General features: G+C 41.3%; 1 protein-coding gene across 13 annotated transcripts in view; it reads right to left on the bottom strand.

Moving 5' to 3' along the window:
• Positions 1-24110, bottom strand: part of Tle1 (TLE family member 1, transcriptional corepressor) — a 93353-nt gene that overhangs the window by 30584 nt on the left and 38659 nt on the right. For 7 of the 13 annotated variants that reach the window (XM_040757312.1, XM_040757316.1, XM_040757317.1 and 4 more), the window contains 2 exons: positions 10910-11114; positions 10169-10185 (listed from right to left, as the gene is read on the bottom strand). The exons of 2 other annotated variants lie outside the window; for them this stretch is intronic. In XM_040757312.1, coding sequence (XP_040613246.1) covers positions 10169-10185; positions 10910-11114 — 222 coding nt within the window. The remainder of the gene's footprint in view (positions 1-10168; positions 10186-10909; positions 11115-24110) is intronic. 4 more of the 13 variants (XM_040757313.1, XM_040757315.1, XM_040757320.1 and 1 more) reach the window with 1 other exon arrangement.

The following is a 24110-nucleotide window of genomic DNA, read 5'->3' as shown; positions in this document are numbered from 1 at the left end:
GAGAGTTGATTCTAAAAGCTGGGCTTTTTTAAATTCATGATTATTCAAACAAAACAAATGGCCAGGAAGACCAGATAAAAGGTAGAGGGACCCACACAATTCAGTACGGAGAGGAGCGAAGGCCCACAGTGGCTGGAGCTGAAAGGGTAGACCGGACGCATGAACTAATTACAATTACCTCTTTAAGACACTCAGACTCCAATCAGGGCCCATGGCTGGCAAAAGAGGCAGGATTAATGCAGCTCCTGCAAAGCAGTTACCAGTTACACTCTAGCCCTGAGTATGTCTAGGATATGAACAGGGCAGATGGATCTGGAGTTGAGATGCATCTCACTGCACAAGAGCCAGGCATAAACAAAAACGTGACTGAGTCTGGGGCAACTTCAGAGTCTCTCCTGCAAAGTCAGGGGTGATTGCTCAGACTACTCAGTCTAAACCCTAAAGCATTCCACACTTCTACAGGAACAACAGTTTTTGCTGGGACAGTAACATTTCAGTGGCAGACCTTTCCGGTTGCTGTGATTTGAGGCCTCAGCTTCCATGAGTTAAGAGCAGTCTACCTGAATTTCCATTTCAGCAGTTTAAATGAGGCCTGTAACTTGAAAAGGTTTTGAAAAGCTCTGTAATGCCCCCTAAATTTAGACTGGGCTAGCAATTAACATCGCTGCTTACCTGATAATTAGCCTCATTCAACTAGCAGACTACAGTTACAAAGCAAAGCATCTCTTTATGTCTTTGAGGCTGTGAATTTAACTCAAAGCAAAGAAGGTGGGCCAGGGAGGCCTGGAGAGTCACAGTCAGAGTCAGGGACCCCTGCCTCATGCTACTGCCAGACATCTACTAAGCTTTAAGTCCACCCTCCAAGGAAGAGAACAAACATCCTAGCAGCTTTGCCTCCATGAGCAGTTTCTGGGTGTAACGTACCACCCTACTGAGCTGCTCAGACAGCAATAGGCAATCTCAGAGTTCCAAATACTGCCCAAGATATTAGTTCTCTGATGTACCGCCTTTGCTCTGTTAAAACCTAAAGTGACTTCCTGGGCATGGCTGAATTTCTTATGGCACGTACTGCTCTAGTGTCCCACCTGCTGCTACTGCATATGGCTGAAGATGGGACAGTTATTTTGATGGTCATTTTAAATCACTGATACATGTACTAAGAAGTAAAAAATAAAACCTAAATACTGACTGAATGGCTGGCCCTTTTGCTCAAAATTTATCATTTGATGTCAAAAGGTATCTACAGTCTACATTATCTAAAAAGCATTTAAAAGAAGACTGCAAAACAATGAAGTTGAAATTGTTTCAAGTTCCTAAAAAGCTTGCAGTGAGCTGGTCAAGCACTTGCCTAGCATGAAAAAGGCCTTCATATGAATCTACAACCATACAACCAGAGAAAGAACAATAGTGTAGCCAGATTCGTATACGGGAAGAGGCCAAGCCTACTTTTAAGAGACATCCTTTTCATTTTGTGTTTTACCTGGAACAGAAAATGTCCAGACAGTAGAGATGGCTGGCCTAAGTCTAGACCATTCTACCACTTACAGATTCAAAAGTACAAGTACCTCTTCTCCCAGGAAGGAAAACTCTAAGCTTGGTTTATGAACAGAAAATATTTGTATCCAAATATATTATTTAAATAAAACAATGGCTCTTTAAACTACTGCTGAACATTCCAATGTGTCTAATACATACTCCTTGATACTCCTTCCTTAACCAGTCAGTCACAAAGTCTCTTCATCTATCTGGTTTACACACTTCCCACACTGAATGTGAACACACAAGTAAGAAAAACTAATACAGTCTACTTCTAAGTGAGCAGCAGACCTTACTGGGAAATAACATGAGATTTCTTTCTCTTAAAAAAAAAAGGGGGGGGGGACGTGGAGATGATGACAAGAGAGAAGACTCAGTGGTTCAGAGCACTTACTACTCTTGAATAGTACCTGAGTTCAGTTCTCAGCATCCACATTAGGAGGTTCACAACTTCCTGTAATTTCAGTTTCAGGGACTCCTATGCTCTGGGCCTCCTTAGGTATCTACACACACACACTGTGCATATAAACTCAACTCATGCAGGCGGGCATACACACGGGCACATGCACGCACAAAGAATAGATAAATATGAACAAAATGCATAACAACAAATAATGAGAGACAAGGGACTGAGGGAAGGGTGCAGTGAATAAAATGCTTAATATAAGCATGGGGACAGGGCTTTGGATCACTAGCACCCATATAAAAAAAGCAGGGTGTGTCCTAACCAGTACTGACAGATGGGCTACAGAGACAGGTAGAGCCACTGTAAGCAATGTTTACAAAACAAACTAAAATTCTGAAACTACAGCCTTATGTGCTGCTCACTGGCCCACCAGTCTCACTGAAATGGCCAGCAACAGCTTCAGTGAGAGACCCTACCTCAAAAACTAAGGTGGGGAGTGAGCTAAGAAGAAAGCCGAAGTCGACCTAAAGGGTCCACCTGCCAGGTCAAGACTTAACATCAAGTCAGATTTTAGTCAACATAAGAACCAGATCCAGTGTTGACAGGAGGCTCTTGTCCTGGCCAAGACACCAGGCTGTCAGTTCACCTTGTACCTGATAAATTAAAAAAACCTTCAGGGCTTCTGAAACATTGCCAACACTGGGCAGGATTCTATGACATTTCAAGAACCGCAATTTTCAGGCTGTATATTAAATTTTGGTTTTAAAATTTTGTTAAATCAACAAAATCATTTTAACTTATTTTTTAAATAGGAACTCAAACTAGGATTTATGCAACCCATGGGAATATGACAAACACGAGCAATTCTCGTCTGAAAACATGTTTACAAAATAAACTAGAATTCTGAAACTATAGCCTTATGTGCTGTACATGTGTATGCTCTGGAGCCAAGTGAGGCCTAAGGGGAGAGACTTTGACATCTGAGAAAGAAAACAGATCAACCTTACTTGCCGACTTGTCTATTTGTATGCTGAAAGTACACAGGAAATGACTGGACAAGGTTAAGAGCAGAGGTATGCTACCCAACACAAAAGAGCTTCTTCCCTCATGACAACCTGGAATTATTTCAGCAGAACAAATCTTGGGATATCTGCACCAGCAACAAGCAAATGAGTGTTACAGATATGTGTTTTCTAGAGTCCACCTACCCACACTACCCACAGAACAGCTGTGAAGTTCTGCAAGAGAGGAGCTCCCAGTAACAAAACCTGGGATGGTAGCATAGTGGTCCAAGCCTGGAATTGTAGCATTCAGAAGGTACAGGCAGGCGGTTCAAGGGCAGGCTATGGTACATGGACATCTATCTCAAAATAAACAACTAACTAGCTAGCTGGCTAGCTAACTAACTAACTAACTAAATAAATAAATAAACCCCATCCCCCAAAATAAAACAACCTGTGTGCACTCCTTTGAGGTAACACTGCCATGACAAAGACCATCCTTCCTAAAACACAGCAGGGCATTGTCTATTACAGTAAATAGCTAAGACTAAGCAAGACAGTCTGCAACATATTCATCCTAAGGCTAAAAGAGGTCAATAGTTTCTTAAAGCAACTAAACATCCAATGATGACTTTGCAACCATACTTTCCGGCAAGAAAGTATAGTATAACTATTGGCTAAGCCTCGAGAAAGCTTGGTGTTACTTTATCTTGACCTGTCATTGCATGCTGAGAACCCACTTTATAAGGCAGCAAAGACCTAGATGGCTCTGATAAAGATAAAAGCTTATCTTTGTGGTCTTGTTTCAAGAACTTTATTCTTTTTTAGCAACTTACCAGGAGTGATTGCACAGACTCACTCAGAGAATCCTGCAAATTTAAGTTAATGATATGCCTTGTGAATGCTACATTTCTCCAACACTAGCCCAAAAAGTCTCCATGCACCTGAGTTAACTGCTCCAATGTAAATGTTGAAACCACCAATAGCAAACAGGAGACGCACTCATGGGCACAGCATAAGTTAGAGAGGATTTCTTAATGTCAGAGCAGCACAATCGCAGTGGATTCTCCAGCTGCTATACTGCTTCCCTTGGGAACATCCCCTACCCTGCAGGACAAGTGTTTGTGTCAGATGCACAGATTGGAGACTCGAGACACCTCATTTATCCTCAGTTACACTCAGACAAGACAGTGGGAACCTAATTTGATAGCACACTCCACACTGACAATTACCTTCTCGGGTAACATTAAAACAATTAGGTAAAGATGCACCCCATCATATCTGTCTGCTGTCTCCATCTACACATGATGGCAATTAAGCCATCACCCCACCCTGTATTTCTGCAGCAGTACAAATCACTCATTCACATTTTCTGCTATCCACTTTAAAAAATGCCCTTTACCTCATAACCATAGGGATTAACCATTTGTCCAAAGCATAGAAAGTAGGAAATCTGTCTACATGTACATACATAACCTCTCCTCTCCATACTCTGCAGCAGGCCTGAAGAAAGCTCACCTGTCTCTCAGTTACATGCAGAATGTGGGTAAGTTGTACCTGGCCCACAGAGACCTGTGCTGTAATGCAGTTGGGCCTTGCAGGAGATGAGGGAGATGAGACTGAGCCTGTGATATTGTACCTAGACATCACACATTAAACCACAAGATTCTGTCACCACCTTTCACGCCCCCCCCCCCAAGTTGCCCTTTACACTTTTCTTTTAGATAAAGTAAAGGAAATTCATTCTGGAGTAGAACAAATACATAAAAATAACCTAAGTGGCTTTAACACAATTATGCCCCCAACTCATAACCGAGAGAGAACAAAGTCAGTGTGCTTTGGTGCCTTTCGGTTATCTACAGTCCAGATATGAGAATCTTTAAACTTAAATGCAAAATTCCAAAGCTCTGAAATCTGAACTTTTAAAGTACTTTGGACTTTTTGAGTGCTTTGGACTTTAGAACATTTTAGTAGTAGGATATAAGTTTATAAATATCCCCAAATCTAAAACTCAGGTCTGAAGACCCAAGCACTTCAGATAAGAAACTCAAACTGTGTTTTCTAGTATAAGAAATGGCCCCACACTGAGAAAATATTAGGAAAGTACCTGAGTCATTCAGATTTCTGACAGCACTTATATCCATAGTTCATCTCAAACATGCAGCTGTCACACTGGCTGCTGATCTGAATTTCCAGTGGGAAAACAGCAATCATCACAATGACAACAGGCAAAGAGAAGAACCATATGTCTGCTCACAATGCCTTTGAATTAGAAGACACAAACTTAAGTCTAAAACTGGCTATGGGGACTGGACAGACTGCTTAGTAGTTAAGAGCACTGGCTCTTCTTGCAAAGGATTTGGGTCCATTTCCTAGCACTTAGATGGCAGCTTACAACCACCTTCAATTCAGGATCCAATGCCATCTAGCCTCTGAGGGCACTCGGCTCACAGGTGGTGCATAGCCATTCAAACAGGTAAACCACCTATACACCTAAACAGACAAACAAAAAACCAAACCAAAACCCGACTGGCTGTGGATGAAAGACACCAGTTTTTGTAATAATCACAGTGGAACAGACCTAAATATTTTCCCAGGTGGCACAGGCCTCAGCACTCATCTAATTAAAGAAGTCCCAACCCCACCTGTCACTGGCACAAACCAACCCCAGCCACCTAAGATCACCAGGCCTGCCTCCTTCGTGAGTTAATTCACAGCAGCGAAGTTAGTTTTTTCCAAGCAGTTTTAAGTTCTGCTGAAACAGTTACGTGCAGAGCAGCAACTGCTTAAGACTGGTTCATGTTTCCTACTGTGCTTGCAAGTCAACAACATTTTACAGGAATCATCTCAATTTTAGCCATCTCTTTACAAATGCAGTCAAAATTTAATTTGCAAACAGTTGGGGAAAACAGTCCTTGCTTTCCTTGCTTACTTTCAACAAAGCAGATGTACTGGACCAGGCACGCCTGCTTGTTAGATGAGCTTCACGGATGACACATGGCTATCACATGCCCAAGTGTATTTCAGATTTTTAAAGTATTTCTATTTTCTGAGTATGTGCAGGTACCCTTAGGGGCAGGGGTACACACCCACCACAGAATGCATGTAGCAGTCAGAAGACAACTTGCAGAAGTCAATTCTCTCTTTCTAACACATGGGTCCATGTGTTAGATTAAGTCTCAGGTCATGAAACATCTTTCCCCGCTGGACCGTGGTGCTGGCTCTCCTGCTTGTATTTGAAAAGTAAGAAGAACCCGCCCTTACTGGGATGGCAAGTGTGCACTTACCACATCTGGACTGCTGTACCATTTCTTTTTAAAGGCATATAACTATTTGTTGGTCCTCCAATGCCAAGTATTTCAAGTAGATGCGTTTATGTACTATGCTTTTTGGTCAAAATTTAATGCAAGTCACCTTTAAACCAACCAAAACATTTAATTTATATATATATATAGTATATAAAATGATCAATAGCTCGGCGGCTAACAACAGTTGCTACTCTTGCAGAGCACCCATGTTTGGTTCCAAGGGCCTACACACGGCATAACCGCTGTGTCTGTTCCAATGGATCTATGCCTTCTTCTGGCCCGGGTCAGGGAAGAGGTAGGCACGTGGTGCACATACGTGTGGGCAAACATTCATACACTGAGTATGGCCCGCCTCTAATATTATTTACTTGTTCAACAGCTGTACTTACCTACAAAAAGCTTATAAATTAGAAAGGAAAACGACAACAACAAACAGGCAAGATAGGCTCTTGCCTGCAGTCCCCACACTTTGGAGGTGAAGGCAGGTGACCTAGCATGAGTCTGAGGTGGGCTTGGCAAGTTGGCTCAGAAGGTGGAGCTTACTGATAAGACTAAGGACCTGAGTTTTATCCCTGGACCCACTTGATGGAGAGCACCCACTCCTACAAACTGTCCTCTGACCTCTCCATGTGCACCATGGCACATACCTGTGTCCACCAACATCTGCACACAAAATAATTAAAAGAAAAAAAGCCAGGCGGGCAAAGAACACATTTTGAGAATTACATGTGAAATTTAAAACAAAACAATGACAACAAGGAAAATCCAGTAAGTATGCTACAAGCCCTTCATGGTTATTACCTTCTGGCTCCTCCACTGGGAACATTCTGTTCTTAGTATGTTAATTTTTATGCTTTTACATTACAACACACTGCCTATGCTAAGGTTCATTTGTTTTCTAACCTAAAAGCATAAACAAGCAAACTGTATAATACTATCATTGGAAGATAAAGATAAAGCACCTATCAGACATTTGTAAGCCATATCCCATTCGCTGTGGGTCTACCCATTTTTACATTTGATTTAAAAATATTAATATAATAGAACAGGAAAAACAGCAGTAAGGTGTCAGTGACATGGCTCAAGTTGTCTGAGTTAGACTGAAGAAAACTCCCCCGCCACCCCACAATCTCTTCACACAAATTTTCTTAAGAATGACAACCAGAAGCAACTGTATTACAGGTTGAATACAGAGATTTATCAGAACCTAGTCATTTCTTTTAAGCCAGCATTAGAGAAATTTGCAAATATGTGAAAGCAAATTCATCCATTAAAAGTCCTTTTTAAAGAAAACGTTGCTTTTTCATTAAGATTAAAAAGTAACTAATACAACTAATTAGCTCTGTATCTAATTTTTAAAAATTTTTATTCTGATCTTGTAAATGTCAAAGTATATCATCAAAAGAAACAAATCCTTAGGGGTTCGAAGTGAGTTTAATTAAAAAGGAGAAACCCTAGGTCAGATCAGTTTGAAACCGTCAGCCTGTAGTAACCCACCTTCACCTCTCTGGGTCAGATCAGTTTGAAACCGGCAGCCTGTAGTAACCCACCTCCACCTCTCTGGTGAAGGAAGACAGCAGCAAAGTGCCAAGTAAACTCAGATAAACTCAGATTCACAACTCCAAGCACTTTATCAAGTATAGTACAATATTTCAGGCATTAAGACTACACACATCTCATTACCCACTGCTTCTTATATTCAATTTTATGCCAAGTTGAAAAGCTAGTTTATTTTATATAACTGTATCAAAAACAAACTAAGGTAAACAGAATGACTTAACTCCTCTATAGACTAAACTAAAGTTCCCAATTTTATCTCACCACCCCAGACTGCTGTTATTAGGCAGGAAACAGTAGACATACATACATAAACTTCTAAGCATGTCAAAAATCTGACAAGCTAAAGGACACAAGCCACCACTTCTTTTGTATTATTTTGTAGACTGGTGTGTGCAGCTGATCCCTTCCTACCACACCCCGCCTCCTCGAATGATTAAGCACTTCTATGCATCTTTCAGCCAAAATTATGAGTAAGTGGCCACTGGAGAAACTGCATACAGGTAAAGCTTCTAGCAGCTTCAGCATGCAAAGCTGTTCCTACAGAAAGTATTTCTAAGTCCTGAGCCAATAAAACACTTGCAGAGCTGTGACATCACAGCTGCGTCTTTTAGCATTTCTGTTACTTGTCCTATCCTTGGCACACAAAATAAACGCCTTTGTTGCATAGCTACATACTCCTAACTGTAGATGCTTTATGTGTAGGGAGTACTGAATGAAGGCATTTACTTAAGGTTTAAGGGTAGTTAAGAGAGGAGACACATATTAAATTAGAAAAGTCCCCTCTCAAATAAAATGGATTCTGATGAAAACCATGCAATCCAGCCCTGCATCATCTCTTCTGCTGATCTTGTAGGTTCAATGCTGGGGTTTTAAAGTGCTGCACTCTACTGAATGAATGTGGAAGACAAGATGACAACGGAACCAAACTAGCAAAAGGAAAGTCATTTCATAAATCAAATCCAATTTAGTCAACCTCACACCCGTGTCTGTCAGGTATTTCTCAATTAAAGTTTCTGTCTGTCTTCCCTTCCTCCTAAAACCACCTAGAAAACCCTATACCATAATAATGTAAAACCTAACTACATCTCCATTTCATAATTACCCAAACCCCTAAACAAATCACAATGTGAGAAGCACAGCGATATCTATCCTAAAGAAAACTTTTAAAGCAGTACCAATTCTAAATGAAAAGGTGGCAGGGGATCCTGAGCTTGCCAAAGTGCAATCTTCTTCTTAAACTCTCAAAAGAAGTCTAAGATGTTGGCACACACCTGTGACCGAGGGCTACAATGTGAGATGTATCTCATGATTTTAAAGGGTGTGCGTGTGCGTGTGTGTATGTTTGTAAGTAAAGACACTTGCCACCAAGTCTGACAACCTTAGTTCAATTCCTGGGACCCACATTGTGGAAGTAATAGAATTCCAAGTTTTCCTCTACATCCATACCCATGGGGAGGGTTAGAGGGGGGAAAACAGTATTGGGAGTGAGTCTCCCTATATACAATTCTCCTTCCATGCTTGAGGTTGTTGGTGCAATTCTTCGCACAGAAAGAAAAGGAAGACAGGAAAAAGAAAGGGAGGGAGGGATTTAAAATTCCGTGTCCCATTTCTTTCTGTTTTAAGCATGCTTGAATGGTCAACATATCTCTGTGCTCACAAATGGGAATAAACAGGAACAATCTGTAGGTAACCTTCATTCAACAGAGCAGGTTCTCACTTCGCATCCTTAAAATGTGTCTGCCCTCCATTAACTGGCATGTGCAAGACAGTACAAGCACATGAAAGGCTATGTATGACTCAGGCTTGTGAAAAGATGAGCTCTATAAACACACAGCCCTGTCTTGGAAGCTCCATGTTTTTAAGAAGTTACTACTAGATGCAGTCTTAGGTCTAAAGGAAATTTAAGATCAAGTTTACTCTTGAACAATAATTATGGAAGAAAAAACAAAGGAAGAAAACAGACATGGAAAATTAGCAGCTAAGATGCATTCACAGAGGGAAATGAACTATTGAGATGGAAACAGCAGCAATTTACATGTGGGTAGTAACGGTAAACGTGATGCTAAGACAAAAATGAGTATTCACTTAACTAGACCTGGGTTATACACTGAGCAGTAAGGAATCACAGCAAATGATTTGACTTGTAAAGCAGGCACCTCTCCTCAAAGGCCAGGTTTATAAGAGACGAGAGGGCAAGAACTCACAAAAATAGAGTGATCTTTAAAAAGAAAACAGAAGGAACCCAGGTCACTACACACGGGGCGTCTGTGTGTCTGCTTGGTGCTTGTGTTCAAGAAAGGCAGTTTGGGGACGCAACTGGGTCTGCGTTCATGTGCAACAGGCGCTGGGGTACTTACCGTGCCCGGCTCTCTGTCTGCTCCCGAAGTTACCAAGAAACGCACAGACACGCCCGTTCAGACACAGAGGCAAGAACAGAAATAAAAAAAGGGGGGAATAATTAGAACACAGGCCCCAGGCAGTTTTAAAAATGGCTTTATTTATATAAGTCATTGCACATTCCTAATACAGTGATTTCCTGAAAATTACAGTATTTTGTAAACATAAGATTTACAGCTTAACCATACACAAAGCCTATTTTTAATTTCTTGACAGAATAAATTACTTTTCTTCAAAAAATTAGTCAAGTGCAATTTGCCCAATATTTAATGCATACTAGGATTAAAGCCTACAAAACTAGTAACAGATGCAACTGTCAAGCCTTTCATTTGAACACATTCACTTTCAAATTTAAGTTCTTATTTCACCCCATTTAACAAACATCACTTTCTTTGAAAATTACCCAATTAAGCAGTTAACAGTTCTCCATAATATGGTACAGGCCACTGGCATTAAAAAGGCAGTTACCAAGATGTCAAGATGCCTGCAGGCTAGCAAGACAGAAACCCCCACAGCTGCCCACAGCAAACCTTGAAGAGTGGCAGGGTGAACTGAGTGTCAGTGGAAAGCTTTTCGACAGCTCCTGTTATCTCACTCTGGGGGGGGGGGGGGAGGGCTGGGGCTTTCCACAGCGAGGCACAGCTCTGCGGCACTGTCTGAGTATGAGGGCAAAGCCTAATCTGGCTTGCCCGGCCTCTCACCTCTGTGGCGTTCTGCATCATGGTGCTTCTTGTCATCTTTTATTGCCAAGTGAGACTGCCCACTCAGAGCACTAGACAGCGCTAGAAGGCTGGCACTGCCCCCAAGGGGCGGGATGCCAGGAGGCTGAAGTCCTGAAGGGTGAGGCGTGAGAGGTACGGGGGGTCCATGGCCATGAGAGAGATGTTGAGCTTGCAACTGCTGCTGCTGTTGGCAGTGGGAGGAGGAGGAGGAGGAGGAGGAGGGGGGAGGGGGAGGGGGAGGAGGAGGAGGGGGAGGGGGAGGAGGAGGGGGAGGGGGAGGAGATGAAAAAGAGGTGGAAGAGGAGGAGGAGGAGGAAGGACAGGAAGAGGATGAAGAGGTGGTGGTGGTAAGAGACATCATCCAGGAGAGAGTCCGAAATAATAGAAGATGTAAGAAAGAACCAGAAATTGGACACAGAGAAGGGAATGGAGACAGAGGTAGGAAAAGAGGAAATGAGGTTAGTGCTTTCAACTCATCAAAAGCCTTGCCCCTCAGTACTCACCCCCCAGCCAATCCCAAATCTAACCCTGGAGTCTACTACACCTGCCACTTTGCGCTGTAACCAACCTGGACACTGAAAGTTCATTATTAGACAAGCCTGGCTACTTTAGAAGATTCACGTGTGGATCTCATCTCTACCTAAGTGCCTACAAGGAGGATCTCCAGCGTGTCACTGAATTTAAGCTGTAAGCTGATTTTTGAGTTGACTGCAGTTTATCATCAGGGGACATGGCAAGTATGCCACAATGAAGTAACCACACTATTTAGAAGATAAGTACAATTCACCCAACATTAACTGTCACAGTGATGCTGTGAATTAAAGTCAGAACTCAGAAAGCAAGAAGCACCGGCCTTTGGAAGACACCTGTGCTTGTGTCCTTAACTCCCCAAACCCTCCAAGAACTGTAAGGAAGCAATGGCATCCCCATTTCTCAGAAGCAACTGTTCACTCATGGCACTCAGGAACTTGCTGAGGCTCACTAGGTGAGGGGAAGCGTCAGTGAGCTCTACAGCTGCCCCCATACTACTCTACACAATACTTTTCTGACTGCTGCAAAAAACCCTGGAGTCAACTTCTTTCAGCCATTCCTTTCACCCAAACCTCCTTCCTGAAACGAAGTCTCACATACCTCTGCCTCATACAGAACAGTGCTGAGACCAACAGGTTGGAACCTTGAGAAACACGCTTCTGACTGCAGAGTTCTAGAAGGCCCCAAGTGCCCCATTCCCAGGTTCCTTTTCTGATGTTCACTTTGCCTCTACTACCTAATCCAATCCAGAAGTTATAAACTTGTCCATAAGAAACCGTACTCTTGCTCTTATGTATTGCTTAAACAAATATAAAAGAAATGACCCCGAACCATCTATCTGGATGTGTCTCAGCTGTCCAATATAGAATTTGTTTTTGACAGTAAAAACAGCTAAATCTCAGTGTCCAAGGTGTAACGTTAGAAACGCTGGGGATTCTAATCTGTGTTTATTTCTCAGGACTGAACTGCTTGTTTATTTAGTGCCTACTCCTCAATGGAACACACAGAATACTGAACTCTTCAGAGATGAGTTCAGTAGCTTCCACCCATACCACAATTCATTTTTAATTGCGTTTCAGATGTGTGCCTTACCCTCAAGAATAAACCAAAAACAACATCTAAATCATGAAAAACAGTGGTTTTTCACAGTAAATTTTCAACCACTTTCAACACCTTTAAAAATCCTTAGGAGTCCACCTTCTTTTCAAACAGCCACTCCTTCCTAAGCGAATTTGTTTTAATCAGAGGGGCAAATGGAAACAGGCGAGGTCCAAACAGACATCATTAATAATGTTTTTGGAAATTATTTATAAATTACTCATTCTCCCCTTGAGATCACAATCACAGTTTCTTTACATGTAAAAGCACCTTCCCGTCATCCAAAAGACACTAATTCTTGCTCTGTCACCTCTTAAGAGCTCAGCAACAGTGAGACACGAAACTGAAGAAGCTGGCGGTAGCATCTCGGTCCGCCAGGCATGCTCATTAGCACTTAATTAGGAATGAGACACCTGCCACAAGAAATGTGCTCTAAGGAGGATGAAGACCAGGTCTGCCCTACTAGCAATTACTATCATTACGTGGCAAGCACGAGCCACGTCCAGCTTCGAAGAAGCAGTGAAGCGAACACAAGCCTGCCTCGGGTCATTAGGCACAGCACTGATTAGAGGGAAAGAGACTGCACAGAGCGGAACAGACAACCACAGCATGACACCCCTCTTACTGCTCTGCAAACTTGCAGGATGGAACCACTGGCTAAGAACCTCAGAGTCAGGCTTTTAGTTGGCAGCAAATCTGTGCTAGGGAATACCCCCATCCCCAAATTTCAAGCCAACTTTAAGCACAAAACAACACCAATAAACAACAGAAAGAAAATACCAAAAATAGAAAGCAAATTATACTATACTACTAAAAGAGGGCTGTGCTTATATAACCATGAACTTTGTCATAGCTGTGAAGTAGCTATATGCGGCCAAACCGAAGAGTTGGGGTAGTGAGAATAGTCAACAGACTATCTGGTCCCAGAGACCTCCCTCTTCTACCCTGGCCTGTTTTTTCCAGGCCCTGCCTAGAGGTAACTGGGCTCATCCATCCCTTGGCTTAGCAATCTTTTTTGCTTCAAACAAAATATTTTCATAAATAAAATTATATGATTTTTTAAAGCAAAATATTATGTAGTAAGACTAAAAAACAAAGAGATGGGTCACATCCATCAAGATGGTCTAGATTCCAAAACCTTGAGTGTATGCCTCCCATGTGCTCATTATCCCATCTGAGCCCTACGGAAGGGTGCTTAGGCACTGAGCCCTACGGAAGGGTGCTTAGGCACTGGGCTCAAAGAGGCATGACACAACGCTCACTGCCACAGCACTGGAAGCTTTCCAGCTACCTAAAACATGGTCAAGTTCACACTTGTAGCAAGGAAGAAAGAGGGCAACCTCCTTCAAAGATAACTATTTTTCTCCCAGTGTAGCCAAGATGAATGCTCTTGAAATTACAGAATTCCAAGTACTCAAGTCACAAATCCAGTTTACCATGGAATCCAATGGTAGCGACAAATACAAGCTAGTTCTTCTCAGCCCCACATCTCAATGCTTATTCCCATATCCCTGCTCTCCTCCAAGGAGACCTGGGGAAGACAAGTTCCCAGACACAGCAGTGGCCTTTCTTCCAAAAGTAGATATTTAATACTGGAAGAGCAAAGGGGGTCTTAGGATAAAACATTAATCTATATGGAGGACTTACATCAGAATAAGTTAACTTTAGAAGGGCAGCCCACACCTGACTCCATCTGTTACTAAAGGAACATTTTCTCAAAAAAGTTTTCAAAGACAATCTGGTACACATTTCCCTAACACAGAGCAAATGCAAATGCAATAACACTTGTTTAAGAAGGTGTCCTAGACCAAATACAATACTGGAATTGCTAGACAGCCAAACAACACTTCTGCCATCTAGAAACATTTTATATACCTGCCCTGCCCAGACCCAAATGTCATCTGTCACTTTCTTTCAACATGACAGACAGCAAGGATGGGATAATTCAAACTCCTATCCAGGCATTAGACTTTTTTTTGTAAGTTAGGACATTTAAATTAATGCTTACAGGTTTATACTACAGAAGAAAAACAGTGTGTCCAGCTGTCATTTTACAGGGCTCAATGGGAGAAGGGAGCCTGGCATGCTCATGCCTTTTCCATCTCCAGCAGTGCAAACATATACAAGATGTTTTTGAAGAGCATGGTATTTCTAATATAGCACATTCCTCTGGCTCGCATCCAAGACCAGTGGCTCTCAAACAGAGCAACTTGACAGGGACATCTGGCACATCTGGAGACATGAACAAATGGGAGGCAGTTGCTAGTAGCATCCTGTGTCTGAAGAAAGACGATATTAAATATCCTTCATTACACAGTGCAGCTCTTCACCAATCAGGGGGCCCAAAATGCCACCAGTGCTGAAAGAAACTGGTCACTGCTGCTTTTTACCCTCTACCTCCAGTGTTTCTGAAAATTGCCATTGAAGACGTAATGCTTCTCAATACTCAAGCACTAACTGTCATCACCATGCAAGTCCTTTGCCACACCTCAAAAAGCAAAATCTTGAAGAGCTGACAATATAGCTCAGTGAATAAAGGCACCTGGAAGCAAGCCTGGTGACCTAAATTCCATTCTAAGAACCAATATAAGGATAGAAGAAAAGAAGCAACACTCCAAGTAATTTCTTGGGCTCCGAAGCATGCACTGCACCACACACACCTCATGCACACAGTAGCCATCTGACAGCCAGCACATATCCACAGCATCTGCCAGGCTGGGGCAAGACTTGATGCCAACCTAGGCTACACAAGAAGACTTGTCTCAAAAAACAGTAGCCAATAAACAAACTAGGGGCTGGGAATGTAGCTCAACTGCATCTCTAGCACCAAAACCAACAACAACAACAAAAAATCTGATGTAGTGATGCTCATTTGTTATCACAATACTTGGGAAGAAAGAATGCTCAGATATTTTGTTTATTCTTCACTGGATAGTGAGTTCTGTGCCAGTCTTGGTCACAAAACAATAAAAATAAATTTTTAAAAATCTGCTTCATAAAGCTGATCTTACTAACAACTCAAAAATTCAAACAATATAAGATAGGAAGAAAGAAAAGACCAATGTAAAAGGGGATACCCTGAAAATTTCCACAGAGTATTCTGATACCGAGAAGAAAGTCAGTAAAGTGTCAATTTGTTCTGACTGAAAGCTCTGGAAACAAACTGCGTAAGAGATGAAAGCAAACACCAAACCCTGAATTAGGGACCCTGGAAACCCACAGGAATAAAGTAGCCACACCCACATCAAGCAACAGCCATGGTATTAGAATCCATACTGTAAAGAACCTGGCTGTGCTGCTGACATTTGGAAGTATAATGTAGTGGTGTGCTCACTGGCACTTTTGTTCTAAATCACAAGTGTAACAGAGTCCATCACTACAGAGCTGCCCAGAAAAGACACAAACTTAGGAAGGAAAGATTCAAAACTCTGTGTTACCAGCTACCAAATTCCAGAAATTTAACCCATTTTACAAACCCAGGAAAACTCTGTCACCAAAATCACAACTAACCCAACTGAACTGAAAGCCCCACAGCTGGCATCTCCACATCCAAATTACAGCAAACAGCAATGACAACAACAGTTTTAAGGAAGACAAGATGTGAAAATGTAAGTGCTCAACTCTATAGATTATTCATCATTAGTCACTAGTTTCTAGTTCTCTGATAGGGGATGTCCTTTTGTATATATGTTTCTCTTATTGGTTGATGAATAAAACACTGATTGGCCATTAGCCAGGCAGGAAATAGGTGGGACTACGAGATGAGGAGAATTCTAGGGCGAGGACACACACGGGGGGGGGTGAGGGAGAGAGGGAGAGAGAGAGAGAGAGAGGGAGGGAGGGAGGGAGAGAGAGAGAGAGAGAGAGAGAGAGAGAGAGAGAGAGAGAGAGAGAGAGACAGAGAGAGACAGAGAGAGACAGAGAGAGAGAGAGAGAGACCCCCATGTAGCGGCCAAAAGGAGTAACATGCTAGAGCATTATGGGTAAGCCACAGCCCCGTAGTAATACACAGTTTAATAGAAATGGGTTAATAATTAAGACAGCACTAGGAAATAAGAAGCCTGAGCCACTGGCCAAACAGTTACTAATTAATATAAGTCTCTGTGTGTTTATTTGGGGCTAAATGGCTGTGGGACCAGGTGGAACAAAAACTCCATTTACAGTTCTCTGTTCTTATCTTGGAGATCTGGAGGACAAAAGAAATTTGTTCACTACATAATCAAGTGGGAATATCTGTCTGGCAGCAGTGGCATCAAGGCTACTACAGAAACTGTCTGAAAACCTCCTATTACATGAATGGTTTCTCTCTGTAAGAGGGGCAAAGGTGACAAACAGAAAGAAGCTGCTTACTGGAGCCAAGAATTCTCCAACCACTCCAGCCACTTGAAAACAATAAAGATAAAGTAGAAAGGCACTAAGAGGCCCAGAAAGTGACACGTGGACAGTCTTAAGAAACGGGAGAAAATATCTGTAAGTCCTACATCTGAATTCAGCTCAACAAAAAATAGCAGCTTGACAAACAGGAGGAACTCTCAAAAGATGAGTCATCAGGAAAACATAAAAATGCTTACCATCACTGCTCATCAGTGCTCAGTCTGATGAGTATCAGAGGCAATGAGATGCCTGTCAGCATGGAGGTATCAAAAACTAGACCAGTTTTAGTAAAAGGTATATAGAAAAGTAAGCCTATGTGTTGCTAGGAATCTAAACTAGCAACACCATTATAGAAAACACTGCAGCTTCTAAAAAAGTAAAAACAGAAGTACCATGAGATGTAGAAACCCTACTCCAGACTTACGCTTGAAGGAAATAAAATTTTCTCACACTTACATGGTCACTGCAGGATCACTGCCAACAGCCAAGATTTATAAACTGAGTTCATTAATATGTGAAGACAACGAAAATGTGATGCATACATATGATTCAGTCTTGGAAAAGCAGCAAACACAGCTGAGTGTGATGGCCCAGGCCTCTAATTCCAGCACCCAAGGCTAAGGCAGAAGGTTCCTACGTTCTAGACCAGTCAGAGTTATTGAACCAAAATCCTGTCTCAATCAAACCAAACCCAGGAAATCCAACCATTTACGGCAACATGGGTTACCCTAGAAGATGTCACACTAGCTGAAATAAATCTAATTTAAAAGCACAGATATCCCATTGCCTTAGCAATGTATGTGCTTTGTTGTTACCATGGTAAGTTAGGCCTTGGGAAGCCTATGCTGGCCTGTACCTCATTATGTAGCTAAGGATGACACTCAGTTAGAGATGTACTCCGCAACATTCAATTTATGGAGGTACTGGGGACCAAATCCAGAGCTTCGAGACCACTAGGCATATACGCTACCAATTAAGCTACAACCCCAAATCCCACCTGTGTCTAGATTTCTAGCAGAAACAGAAAGTGGAGTTGTAGGTGGATACCAGGGGTTGGGCAAAATAGGGAGATGGGAGTCAAAGGATTCCAAGTTGAAATTTATGTAAGCTAAGTTCTGGAAATCTAATACAGGGCATTATGGTCACAGGTAATAATACCATCCTGTGTACTTGAAATTTGCTAAGAGATCTCAAGCGCACAGAAACACACATGTACAGTGTTTAGACTACAAGGTGACATGTTCATCAGCTTGACAGTGACAATACAATCAAAATGTTGTTAAACATATGAAATTCTTACTTGTCAATGGTATGCCAATAAAGCTGAAAAGGCAACAGTGACGGAAGGAGATATGATGCCACACATGCAGAAAGAGATCAGGATGAAGAGGGCACACTGCTGGGTATTTGCTGTCTTTACTCTTCCTGAATTTTTCTAAGGCCAACTCTTTTGTATAACCACTACACTATCTACCCTACCTTCACTGCCTAACTTACAGCTGATCTCTAGGACTTAAAGAGAGTCTGAATTAGAACACATTTTCAAAAGACATGTTTAGGTAGTTCTACTTCAAATACCAGACACATAGTAAATGAACACACATTCATCCAAACCAGAAAGGAGGTGTAAATTAAAGACACAAAGAGCTACTTCTTTACATACAGAGTAGCTAGATTCTACAAAACAGACAAGGTATGAAAATGTATGGTTCAAAACTAATCCACAAGCGCCACTAGAGATGTAAAATGGTGCAGACACTTTGGAAAATAGACAGGAGGTTGCGAATTAAATATAAAGCTACCCATGACCCACAAATTCCACCCCTAGATTTACTCCAAACACAAGGAAAAATATCTGCATTAGAAACTTACAAATAGGATCAGAGACAGTCGCCTGCTGTAAAGCCTGATGAGTCCTATCTCAGAGACATACATGGTTAAAGGACAGAAAGCAACTTACTTTCACACAGCTGGATTATCAACCACAGCCAACAAGTAGACACAACCTGATCAACCACCAAACTTATAAATGGACAAATATAGGTGTTAAGCAGATGCCAACGTATTAGTCATCAACGAAACTTGGTAGATCATTTCCCTAACACACACCTAGCCTGGAGCTGATCCCCAGAGCAGTGTTAAGACTGCCATGGTAGAGCATGCCTATAATCCCAGCATTCAAAAGGGAGAGATTAAATGCTCACAAGTTCAAGGTCATTCTCACTGTACAGATTTCAACTAGCCCATATCAAAAAATAGCTACGTGTGATAGCTCACATCTCTAATTCTAGCACTCCAAAGGCAGAAACAGGCAAATCTCTGAGTTTGTAAACAGCCAGGTCTACACAGCAAGTTCCAGGTCAGCAAGAGATACATACTAGAAGTTGGAAAAACCTTGAAAACCCCATGTTTTCTTTAATGTCTTACTTCCTTTTAAGCCACAGCTGTTGGAATAAGCAACTGCAACTCCACTATCAGCAGAAGTTATCACAAGAACCACAGCCTGAGGGAATTCTGTTCCCTCAAGAATGGACTCTTTCAAAACTGTGAAGGGAACTTACCTAAATCTCTGTCCCTCTAAAGAACTCAAGATTCAAAGAAATGTTCAAGGTAGAATTCTGCTCCTCAGAGAGGCTGAATAGCAAGTCGCTCACCTCCTCCCTTTCTCCCATCTCTTCCAAAGTCCTCATATCCTTCTCCTCCACCCTCCTTAAAAACTCTTCTCTACCTGGCACCTCCCTGCCACTCAGCCTCCTGACCACAGGTAAATTTTATTTAATCAAATACATTTTTGTATCATTAAACGAAATGTTCCAGAGCATAAACAAAAGCAACACCCCTTAAAATAATATTCTACAATAACCCTGTGCTAAGTAAAATCAGCCAACTATAAAGGGCTACATATTATATGTATTTATTTATGTACAATATCCTCAACAAGCCAATTGGTGGCCATTAAGTGTTAGAAGAGAGGACATGGGAAGTAAATGATAATAGATACAGCTTTTCTTTCAGTGGTGATCAAAGTATTTTAGAATGAGATAGTGATGGCTAAACATACTAATGAACTGAATGACTTACACGCGGTCAATTTAATATGAACTATATCTCAATTTTTAAAAGAAACCATACACCCATGCAACATATTTAACCTCTAAAATGAGATATTCTACTTTCTATGGAGCAGTTTCTCCCTTCTAAAACGTGATTAATTATGAAATGCGTTATACCAAAGAATCAACTAAAACTCATACAATAGCACCCTGGCAAGGGAAATTAAAAGAAACGAATGAGTCAGAAACTTTTCTAGTATCTAAAATGCATATTAACTATGGGAAAATTCAGACAGCAAGGCCAATCCCAAATCTATTTGAGATACTAGGTAGTATTCTATTAAAAAAAAAACTAACAAAAATATCAAACTGACTTAACCCATACACAGAAAATGATTTTCTACATGGTCACAGGCCAGTCTGAACTATATATACAGTGAGACCATTTTATGATGCAATGTTGTCTCTGAAAATTTAATAAAGAACTAGACTATTTAAGAAGATTTAAATCTTAGGAACTAGAAGATACACATTTATTGTACATTTGCAGTCTTCTCCAAGTAGTAGGATACCCACTCTTCTAGAAAGGCACTTAAGGCTATATTAAAGATGGGCTTGCCAGGGATTAGTTCTATAGTCGTAAGAATAAGAAGCTCATCCTTTTTTAAACTTCACACACTACAATCTCATCGATGGTTCGCAGCTACAGCTAAAGGAGAAGCATAATCAGCTAACCCCTGAACCAAAAATCTCATGCAACAGTGGGGTGCGTTTTAGGTCTACAATTATTATTTTAGGCATAGGGTCTCCTCCCTCTGAAGATATACAGAGATCCCATACACACATACACGTTATTACACAGCTACCATGCACACAGTCCTACAAGCTTTTTTCGCTTTATACGAAGCTGTTTTCAGGTGCAGAGAGGTGTAAGCTATGAAACAAAAACGTACAAATATAAGCAATAACTGAAGATATCTTGGTCTTCATAGAAATTGTATGCATGAAAAAATGTGATACTGCATCAAAATAGATTACAAAAGAAAAGTAAGTTTCCCTAGATCAGCTCCAAATTCCTTGCGTTCCCAGAGTTCAGACACTACTATGGAAACTGTTCAAATTTTCTTATACAGTCAACAATGAGGCCAAAATCCAAAAGAGCTATTGTTTTGGGGATAGGAAAGATAATCTCTTGTGTAACTCTCAAAATCACAATAATAGAATACTATTCTGTTGAGTATGAAAAACAGCACGGGTCTGTCCTAACTCTGTCTCCATCCGTCCTCCACTTTAAAGCTAAACAGAAGGCTAGAGGGCTAGCTCAGTAGTAAAATGCTTGTACAGCACATTCAGGGTCTAGGTTTGCAGAAACAAACTGGTGGGGAGGACAATGGCAGTGCTTTTTCACTGCTAAATCATGTTATAAGGCAATGCATCCAAGGAAACACATGAATCAAACTCATGAAAGGGCCAAGGTGATGGCTGGCAAACCAGAGCAACCATACACACAGAAACACACCCAAGAACTCAGGCAACTGCAGCCACAAAGCTATCACAAGCACTCAGACATGAGACACACAAAACTACAGTTCCTAGAAGTGGAATCACATGCCGGGTGAAGGCTTTCCAGCCAAGGTCTTAGCCCCTCAAAAGGTAGGAAACTTTGTGCTATCTATCTATCTATAGATTGGGAAACTAAAATACATTTATCTACCAGGAAATTAGGGAATGGGTGGTCAGAAACAAACTATACAACCACGCAGTTATTTTATTTAAGAGAAAAATGGCTCTTGGCCTTTATTACTACATTATTTCCATTCAAAAATCAACTATTTTCTTTCAGCATGCAGTAAAATTACTAAAAAGCAGAGAACATACTGGGTAACAGAAATCACATGCCACTTGTGGAGTATGGTTGCTTGAAATGTGAAGGTGCTTTAAGTGACCAGGCTAGACTCTTCAAATGCATGTATTTCACTGCACAGAAAATATATACTAAGTGGGGGGGGGGACTTACAGACCATGCAGCTGTGTATTTTTACAGCATATGGAGATCCACAGTAATTTTTTGTGACATAACCTGATCAAAAAAGAAAAAAAATCTGAGGCCTCAATTACATTTGAGCAGGGTAAAAGGAGCTTTTAGTTCCAATTTCAAACAATACATGGACATACCCTGAAGTTCCTAAATTCTATGTTTCAGGCAGCCATAGCCACCCCACTAATAAGATATTACACCATGCACAGCTGATTGTATTTTCAGGTTTTAATAAAAATCCAAGCTTAAAAAATTTCAAGAATATTGCTGTAGGCATCAATATGGCTCTTCTTCCAAGAACAAGGTCTCAAGTGAATGAGTTCCTTTTCCCACAATGAGCAGTGTTTTCTAACAGTGGCTGTGTGTGAAACCAATCAGTCCTGAGCCAATTAAGATCTCTGCACTATAATGGCCTCCAATTGCTACAAAAAAGAAGTTTTTTTGATGAGGAGTGAGAGCTATTCTGATCAGTGACTATAAGGATGGGTATTTAAATAAAATGGGGAAATCATACTGATTTAAAAAGTGGTAGCAGCATGTTAAGGTCCATGACCTCACCGGCAACAGGTAACTGGCTGGGTTTGCAGTGTAAGACATGAATCCCTCCTATACAGTGGGTCATATGCCCAATGAGATAGCTGTTGGTTTCTGCCAAGCTGCACGTGCCAGTACTGCACCCTTGCAGTTACCTCGCTATGCTGGTGAGTGCTGTGGTTAGTGAGCTTTGCAGCTGTATGACAGGAAGCTGCATCCATGAAATCTCAACAATATGACTGTCTAAAGCAAGACTTGCACAACGACAACACTGGTTGGCATCCCAACGTGGATGGGGATATCTTACCAGGCCCCATCCCTAGATGAAGATATAAAATCAGTTAATGGTTGCTAAAAGCGACAATCTGCAAGCTCCTCAATAGGTTATCTAAGCCAAAATGGTCAGTCCTAAACACATAGGAAGAGGACAAAACGGATTCCACAGGGTGGGTGGTGTAGTGTGTTGTGGTGTGTGTGTGTGTGTGTAAGGGAGGGAAAGAATTAGGGGATTAATTAATTAAAGAGATAATGAATTTGAAAGGGAGTGAGGACAGAGTAAGAGTTTGGGGGAAGAAAAGTAGGATGGAATGATGTAAATTTAGTACTAACATATGGAGAGAAAAACTGAACTAAAATCCTTATTGGCCAGGAAAGAGACTCAGCACTAAAGTGCTTACCTGTAAGTCTAGTGACTGGAATTTGACTCCTGAAACACATGTTACAGTGGAAGGAGCAAATCAAAACACACACACACACAGACAGACAGACAGACAGACAGACAGACAGACACACACACACACACACACACACTAAAATTAAGCTTAAAAATTAGTAAAAAATTGCTACAACAGAACATATTAACAGCAAGAGATTTTGAGAAGTGCTATCCAAAAAGCAGTGTTGCAGTTCATATTCTGCCAGTCACCAAATTTGCTATCACAGCTGCTTTTAACAGGTGAATAAAAGTCCAGGTATGGTGATTTTTAATCCTGGTACTCAGGAGGCAGAAGCATGTGGATCTCTGTGAGTTCACTCCCAGCATGGTCTACACAGCAATTTGCAAGTTAGCCAGGGTATATGGTAAAACCATGTCTTAAGAGAGAGGATGGGGGGGGGGAGACAGAGACAGATGACAAAAAATATTTCAGTAGTAATCCAAACATTAATTATGTGAATGGAAATTGTTCCTTAAATATCAGTATTCTAGTAAAGGCTGAAGTCAAGTAGAAAAGAACTACAACTCACTATTTCTCCTAGATTGGAGAAGAATTTACATGCTGGTGAGAAACTGGCATCACTCACTCAACAAGACAGAAGAAAATATAACCTTCCCCCTCTTCTAGTCAAATAGCACCCAGAGGCCAAGAACACAAGCTGAGCTCACCAAGAGTTTGGGGTCCTTGACAAACCCAAGCTACTTTGCTACAACAAAATATCTTCAGCCCGGTCAAGCAAACCATAAGGGCCTTGATTGTACCTTAAAGGGAAGGTAAGGGTTTCACTCTATTTGCATTTTAAAGGGTTCTCTTTCATGATCTTTCACACTTGAAAT

This window comes from Mesocricetus auratus, unplaced genomic scaffold (genome assembly GCF_017639785.1).
Source record: "Mesocricetus auratus isolate SY011 unplaced genomic scaffold, BCM_Maur_2.0 Super-Scaffold_100014, whole genome shotgun sequence".
NCBI lineage: Eukaryota > Metazoa > Chordata > Mammalia > Rodentia > Cricetidae > Mesocricetus > Mesocricetus auratus.
Note: the sequence above shows the minus strand (reverse complement) of the source record. Positions and strands in the feature narration are given on the sequence as shown.